Source organism: Centroberyx gerrardi, chromosome 21 (genome assembly GCF_048128805.1).
Source record: "Centroberyx gerrardi isolate f3 chromosome 21, fCenGer3.hap1.cur.20231027, whole genome shotgun sequence".
NCBI lineage: Eukaryota > Metazoa > Chordata > Actinopteri > Beryciformes > Berycidae > Centroberyx > Centroberyx gerrardi.
The window spans coordinates 132,972-141,522 of NC_136017.1; the positions used below are offsets into that span (position 1 = coordinate 132,972).

Sequence of the window (8,551 nt, forward strand, 5' to 3'; positions counted from 1 at the left end):
AAATGTGGCGCTGTCCTGGGTGTGTTGCAGCACCTGATTGTGTTTACATGGCCTGAAGGTTAAGTGGTTAAATACGTTGCAATATTTGGGGGATATGCCTATTCAGTAAACAGACAATGGATATTAACATACCAAATCCTTACTAGGCCTATCTGCAATACCTAAAAGGTACCTTTTAAGTTGCATTTTTTTCTAAACTGCACAGTTTAACGAAATCGAGGGAACAAATTGTATCTCGTGCGCACGAATGGACTAAAACGTGCCACGTTACAGTAAATCATGGACTCAATATAACGTTTTTCTCTCCCAATGGCCACTCCTGGGTTCCGTACTTTTACTTTGACACTGCAGCACATTTTACTGCTGATACTTCACTGCTACTTCAACACCACTGCTGCTGTCCTTTAGCATTAGCATTAGCATTAGCTGTGTGAACTGAAGCAGAGAGTCAGAGAAGCAGAAAGGGAGGAAACTGCCCCAGAAAAATGCAGTCAGACCTGTTATGGAGTCGCATGTCTGATCTGATTGGCTGGAGCCGTGGCAACGCCCTCCTATTGGCCGAGAGTCTGAGTGAACACACCTGAGTTCTGATATCACCAGGTGTGTTTTCAGTACAGACAATCTGAAGACGGCAACCTCTGGTATCACTACTACCTGTCTGTCTGTCTGTCTGTCTGCCTCTCTCTCTCTCTGTCTCTCTGTCTCTCTCTGTCTCTCTCTCTCTGTCTCTCTGTCTCTCTCTCTCTCTCTCTCTCTCTCTCTCTCCCTGACACCAGTGAAAGTTGTTCAGCTCTTAAACTGAATGAACAGACTGATCTGATTGGCTGGACTGACTCTTCTATAGGGGAGGAGAAGAAGAAGAGGAGGTGAAGAAGCTTTGGATACAAACCTTTTCCATCTTAAAGGAAAAGAAAAAGAAGAACAACAGGAGTGATGGGTCAGAGTCTGCCCAGAAGCTCCACCCATCCTCCTCCTCAGGTAACCTAACTCTAACAAACCCTAATTAACACACATTGACCCTAACTAACTTTAACTGACTCTGGCTCTAACTGTAACTAACTCTGACTGTAACTAACTCTAACTGTAACTAACTGACTGTAACTGACTGTAACTAACTCTGACTGTAACTAACTCTGACTGTAACTAACTCTAACTGTAACTAACTGACTGTAACTAACTCTGACTGTAACTAACTCTGACTGTAACTAACTCTGACTGTAACTAACTGACTGTAACTAACTCTGACTGTAACTAACTCTGACTGTAACTAACTCTAACTGTAACTAACTCTGACTGTAACTAACTGACTGTAACTAACTCTAACTGTAACTAACTGACTGTAACTAACTCTGACTGTAACTAACTCTGACTGTAACTAACTCTAACTGTAACTAACTCTAACTGTAACTAACTGACTGTAACTAACTGACTGTAACTAACTCTGACTGTAACTAACTCTGACTGTAACTAGCTCAAACTGTAACTAACTGACTGTAACTAACTGACTGTAACTAACTCTGACTGTAACTAACTCTGACTGTAACTAGCTCAAACTGTAACTAACTGACTGTAACTGACTGTAACTAACTCTGACTGTAACTAACTCTGACTGTAACTAACTCTAACTGTAACTAACTGACTGTAACTAACTCTGACTATAACTAACTCTGACTGTAACTAACTCTAACTGTAACTAACTCTGACTGTAACTAACTCTAACTGTAACTAACTGACTGTAACTAACTCTAACTGTAACTAACTGACTGTAACTAACTCTGACTGTAACTAACTCTGACTGTAACTAGCTCAAACTGTAACTAACTGACTGTAACTAACTCTGACTGTAACTAGCTCTAACTGTAACTAACTGACTGTAACTAACTCTGACTGTAACTAACTCTGACTGTAACTAGCTCTAACTAACTCTGACTGCAACTAGCTCTAACTGTAACTAACTGACTGTAACTAACTCTGACTGTAACTAACTCTGACTGTAACTAGCTCTAACTGTAACTAACTCTGACTGTAACTAACTGACTGTAACTAACTGACTGTAACTAACTGACTGTAACTAGCTGACTGCAACTAACTAACTGTAACTAGCTGACTGCAACTAACTGACTGTAACTAACTGACTGTAACTAACTGACTGCAACTAGCTGACTGCAACTAACTGACTGTAACTAACTGACTGTAACTAACTGACTGTAACTAACTCTGACTGTAACTAACTGACTGTAAATAACTGACTGTAACTAGCTGACTGTAACTAACTGACTGTAATTAACTGACTGTAACTAACTGACTGTAACTAACTCTGACTGCAACTAACTAACTGTAACTAACTAACTGTAACTAATTGACTGTAACTAACTGACTGTAACTAACCCTGACAGTAACTAACTCTAACTGTAACTAACTGACTGTAACTAACTCTGACTGTAACTAACTCTGACTGTAACTAACTGACTGTAACTAACTAACTGTAACTAACTCTGACTGTAACTAACTCTAACTGTAACTGACTGTAACTAACTGACTGTAACTAACTCTAACTGTAACTAACTGACTGTAACTAGCTCTAACTGTAACTAACTCTGACTGTAACTAACTGACTGTAACTAACTGACTGCAACTAACTAACTGTAACTAACTGACTGTAACTAACTGACTGTAACTGACTGCAACTAACTGACTGTAACTAACTGACTGTAACTAGCTCTAACTGTAACTAACACTGACTGTAACTAACTGACTGTAACTAACTGACTATCTCACTGACTGTAACTAGCTCTAACTGTAACTAACTGACTGTAACTAACTGACTTTAACTAACTGACTGTAACTAACTGACTGTAACTAGCTCTAACTGTAACTAACTGACTGTAACTAACTGACTGTAACTCGCTCTAACTGTAACTAACTCTGACTGTAACTAACTGACTGTAACTAACTGACTGTAACTAACTGACTGTAACTAACTCTGACTGTAACTAACTGACTGTAACTAGCTCTAACTGTAACTAACTGACTGTAACTACTGACTGTAACTAGCTCTAACTGTAACTAACTGACTGTAACTAACTCTGACTGTAACTAACTGACTGTAACTAGCTCTAACTGTAACTAACTCTGACTGTAACTAACTGACTGTAACTAACTCTGACTGTAACTAACTGACTGTAACTAGCTCTAACTGTAACTGACTGTAACTAACTGACTGTAACTAACTCTGACTGTAACTAACTGACTGTAACTAGCTCTAACTGTAACTAACTGACTGTAACTAACTGACTGTAACTAACTCTGACTGTAACTAACTGACTGTAACTCGCTCTAACTGTAACTAACTGACTGTAACTAGCTCTAACTGTAACTAACTGACTGTAACTAACTGACTGTAACTAACTCTGACTGTAACTAACTGACTGTAACTAGCTCTAACTGTAACTAACTGACTGTAACTAACTCTGACTGTAACTAACTGACTGTAACTAGCTCTAACTGTAACTAACTGACTGTAACTAACTGACTGTAACTAACTCTGACTGTAACTAACTGACTGTAACTAGCTCTAACTGTAACTAACTGACTGTAACTAACTCTGACTGTAACTAACTGACTGTAACTAGCTCTAATTGTAACTAACTGACTGTAACTAACTCTGACTGTAACTAACTGACTGTAACTAGCTCTAACTGTAACTAACTGACTGTAACTAACTCTGACTGTAACTAACTGACTGTAACTAACTGACTGTAACTAGCTCTAACTGTAACTAACTGACTGTAACTAACTGACTGTAACTAACTCTGATTGTAACTAACTGACTGTAACTAACTGACTGTAACTAACTCTGACTGTAACTAACTGACTGTAACTAGCTCTAACTGTAACTAACTGACTGTAACTAACTGACTGTAACTAACTTAACGTAACTGTAACTAACTCTGACTGTAACTAACTGTAACTAACTGACTGTAACTAGCTCTAACTGTAACTAACTGACTGTAACTAACTGACTGTAACTAACTTAACGTAACTGTAACTAACTCTGACTGTAACTAACTGTAACTAACTCTAACTGTAACTAACTGTAACTAACTGTAACTAACTTAACCTAACTGTAACTGTAACTAACTCTGACTGTAACTAACTGTAACTAACTCTAACTGTAACTAACTGTAACTAACTGTAACTAACTTAACCTAACTGTAACTGTAACTAACTCTGACTGTAACTAACTGTAACTAACTCTAACTGTAACTAACTGTAACTAACTGTAACTAACTTAACCTAACTGTAACTGTAACTAACTCTGACTGTAACTAATTTGAACTAGCTTGAACTAACTGTAACTAGCCCTAAATAACCCATCCATCTCCTCAGATAAACAACTTTAACATCCATCTGACAGGTGTGTGTGTGTGTGTGTGTGTGTGTGTGTGTGTGTGTGTGTGTGTGTGTGTGTGTGTATGTATGTGTGTGTGTGTGTGTGGTTCTTCTGTCCAGGTGATCCTAATGGGTTTGGACTCAGCTGGAAAATCGACTCTGCTGGCCAGACTGCTGACAGGAGAGGTGAGACCAGAAACTCCTCCTGACACTTCCTAACTCCTCCTGACACTTCCTAACTCCTCCTGACTCCTCCTGACTCCTCCTGACTCCTCCCGACTCCTCCTGACACTTCCTAACTCCTCCTGACACTTCCTAACTCCTCCTGACTCCTCCTGACTCCTCCTGACTCCTCCCGACTCCTCCTGACACTTCCTAACTCCTCCTGACACTTCCTAACTCCTCCTGACTCCTCCTAACTCCTCCTGACTCCTCCCGACTCCTCCTGACACTTACTAACTCCTCCTGACACTTCCTAACTCCTCCTGACACTTCCTAACTCCTCCTGACACTTCCTAACTCCTCCTGACTCCTCCCGACTCCTCCTGACACTTCCTAACTCCTCCTGACACTTCCTAACTCCTCCTGACTCCTCCTAACTCCTCCTGACTCCTCCCGACTCCTCCTGACACTTACTAACTCCTCCTGACACTTCCTAACTCCTCCTGACTCCTCCTAACTCCTCCTGACTCCTCCCGACTCCTCCTGACACTTCCTAACTCCTCCTGACACTTCCTAACTCCTCCTGACTCCTCCTAACTCCTCCTGACTCCTCCCGACTCCTCCTGACACTTTCTAACCCCTCCTGACACTTCCTAACTCCTCCTGACTCCTCCTAACTACTCCTGACTCCTCCCGACTCCTCCTGACACTTCCTAACTCCTCCTGACACTTCCTAACTCCTCCTGACTCCTCCTGACTCCTCCTGACTCCTCCCGACTCCTCCTGACACTTCCTAACTCCTCCTGACACTTCCTAACTCCTCCTGACTCCTCCCGACTCCTCCTGACTCCTCCTAACTCCTCCTGACTCCTCCCGACTCCTCCTGACACTTCCTAACTCCTCCTGACACTTCCTAACTCCTCCTGACTCCTCCCGACTCCTCCTGACACTTCCTAACTCCTCCTGACACTTCCTAACTCCTCCTGACACTTCCTAACTCCTCCTGACTCCTCCTAACTCCTCCTGACACTTCCTAACTCCTCCTGACTCCTCCTAACTCCTCCTGACACTTCCTAACACCTCCTAACTCCTCCTGACTCCTCTTAAATGTACCTACTGGATAAGATGTAAATAAGTAAATATGTAAATGACATCATTAAGATGAGGTAATTATGTAAATGTTCTGCAGGTGATGGACACGTCGCCCACAGTTGGATTCAATGTAGGAACGCTGGATCTGGACAAGAAGACGTCGCTGACGCTCTGGGATGTAGGAGGACAGAACAACATGAGACCCAACTGGAGGTGTGTGTGTGTGTGTGTGTGTGTGTGGTGTGTGTGTGTGTGTGTGTGTGTGTGTGTGTGTGTGTGGTGTGTGTGTGTGTGTGTGTGGGTAGTTTCTGTTCCTGGCTGTAGAGGATAGACTGGATGTGCAACAAACCTTTCATCATTTGCCTCTCTTCTTCTCTGTCTTCCTCTCTCTGTTCTGTTCATGGTGGATCAGAGTGAATCTGTTTTTCATTTCCTCTACAGAGGAAATTGAATAATTCATGATAAATATTCTTCTCTGTAGATATTACCTGGAAGGTTGTAAAGCTCTGGTGTTCATGGTGATCTTCTGGTTCTCTAGAGGAACTAAACGTCGTTCTTCTTCTCTGTAGATATTACCTGGAAGGTTGTACTAAACGTCACTCTTCTTCTCTGTAGATATTACCTGGAAGGTTGTAAAGCTGTGGTGTTCGTGGTGGACAGCAGCGAGCCGGCCCGGATGCCCGAGGCCCAGAAGGCTCTGAAGAAGGTTCTGGGTGATGAGAACCTGCGGGGAATTCCTCTGATGGTCCTGGCCAACAAGAAGGACCTGCCGAACTCCATGACCATACGAGAGGCAGGTCCCACCGAACTGCTGAGGTGTCTCTGAGCAAAACAGAGGGACAATAGAAGATCAGTAGAGGGACAATAGAGGGACAATAGAAGATCAGTAGAGGGACAATAGAGGGACAATAGAAGATCAGTAGAGGGACAATAGAGGGACAATAGAAGATCAGTAGAGGGACAATAGAGGGACAATAGAAGATCACATTAAAATGAACAAAAATTTCAGCTCAAACTAACTGCTGGAGTTGTGCTGGTTGCCGGGCAACATGAGCAGGATGATTCTATCAGGAAATGCTGTGAAGTTGGAGGTCCACTGGTTTCTACTGGACTTTAGTCTCCTGGTTCTGACTTTATCTACATGTTCTCACCTTCTGCTCCTTCTGCTCCTCTTCCTCTTCTTCCTTCTCCTCCTCCTCCTCCCCCTTCCCCTCCTCTTTGTCCTCTTCTTCCTCCTCTTCTTCCTTCTCCTCCTCCTCCTCCTCCTCCTCCTCCTCCTCCTCCTCTTCTTCCTCCTCCTCCTCCCCCCTTCTCCTCCTCCTCCTCCCCTCCTCCTCCTCCTCCTCCTCTTTGTCCTCTTCTTCCTCCTCTTCTTCCTTCTCCTCCTTCTCCTCCTCTTCTTCCTCCTCCTCCCCCCTTCTCCTCCTCCTCCTCCTCCTCCCCTCCTCCTCCTCCTCCTCCTCCTCCTCCTCAGGTCTCCAAACATCTGGACCTGCCCAGCTATAAGGAGCGAGCGTGGGAGATCCAGGCCTGCAGCGCTCTGAAGGGACTCGGCCTCCAGCAGGCCTTCCTGTCCGTCGCCAAGCTGATCAAGAGGAGCTGAGGGGAGGGGGAGGAGGGGAGGAGGAGGAAGAGGAGGAGGAGGAGGAGGAAGAGGAGGAGGAGGGGAGGAGGAGGAGGAGGAAGAGGAGGAGGAAGAGGAGAAGGAGGGGGAGGAGGGGAGGAGGAGGAGGAGGAGGAGGGGAGGAGGAGGAGGGGAGGAGGAGGAGGAGGAGGAGGGGAGGAGGAGGGGAGGAGGAGGGGAGGAGGAGGAGGGGAGGAGGGGAGGAGGAGGAGGAGGGGAGAAGGAGGAAGAGGAGGAGGAGGGGAGGAGGAAGAGGAGGAGGAGGAGGAGGAAGAGGAGGAGGAGGGGAGGAGGAGGAAAAGGAATATAGTCTATCTGTTACATTATATATCTGTCTGTTCTGTTTTACATGGAGCTACACAATAAAACCTGAAATAAAAGCTCAGATTCTGAGGAAGCTGATTTTATTGATCAGTCAATATGAAGATCAAACAGTGATTGATTGGCCATAACATGTAAGAATGTACAGCAACAGAAACACACAGCTGGGGCTTTAACTGACTTCACTGTTCGTATCATACAAACCAACAAACACCATGTGCTCATTATTGTAGCATTAAGATCAAATTCAGTTAAGTAAAGAAAAAATATGAAAATATAATGTTTGGATGAAAATATTAATTTTACACTCCTAACCTCTTCCTCTTTAGAGGAAAGAAATCAGATCTTTACTTAGTTATGATCATCAGTTACTAACCTGAGCCTTATATATATTATATATATATTATATATATATATTTCCACTTCAGGGATTTACTTTTCTCTGCAGAAGGGTCAATGACGTATAAGGATTTTCAACAGGCTAATTTTAAAATACAAAAAATAAGAATATCTATTGCAATTGTTCAAACATTAAGAATACTGTGTACACATAAATTCATATTAAAATTTTAAATTAAGTGATTTTAGTGTTTTTTCATCTAGATGAATTGGCCGTGGCCTTAAAAAATGTCATGTGGTGTGACCGTGATTTATCTTAAAATTAATTCATTGCCTTAACATGCTTAACATTTTTTACAAGTTCTCAGTAATATAAAGTGTTTAGAAACAAAGTATTAAGTATAGAGTTTTTGTAAATAATGATCTCATATTTTTGTTCTATAATGTCACAGTTGCCTTCTTAAATGTAGTTAACAGACTTATTTTTCCTGTAAATCGCATAAAACTGATAAAAATGTTTAAAAAATACCATTCACTTAAGCATACTGTATCAGTGATTAATATTTCAGCCACAGAAATTTGATATTTTATTTTGAATTTAATACAGTTATTGCTATTATT

The 8,551-nt window shown here is 42.4% G+C and overlaps 1 protein-coding gene across 2 annotated transcripts; it reads left to right on the plus strand.

Annotated features, from left to right (window-relative positions):
- Window positions 1-589: 589 nt before the first annotated feature.
- On the plus strand, window positions 590-7,259 carry arl11 (ADP-ribosylation factor-like 11). Of its 2 annotated transcripts, XM_078291211.1 has the most exons (6): window positions 590-641; window positions 845-978; window positions 4,513-4,578; window positions 5,744-5,859; window positions 6,262-6,439; window positions 7,121-7,259. In XM_078291211.1, exons 2-6 carry the CDS (start codon window positions 934-936, stop codon window positions 7,247-7,249), a joined length of 534 nt encoding a protein of 177 aa, XP_078147337.1. In that variant the 5' UTR covers window positions 590-641; window positions 845-933; the 3' UTR covers window positions 7,250-7,259. The 2 variants fall into 2 exon arrangements, with proteins under 2 accessions (XP_078147337.1, XP_078147336.1); XM_078291210.1 differs by lacking the exon at window positions 590-641 and having other exon boundaries at window positions 711-978.
- The last annotated feature ends 1,292 nt before the right edge of the window (window positions 7,260-8,551 follow it).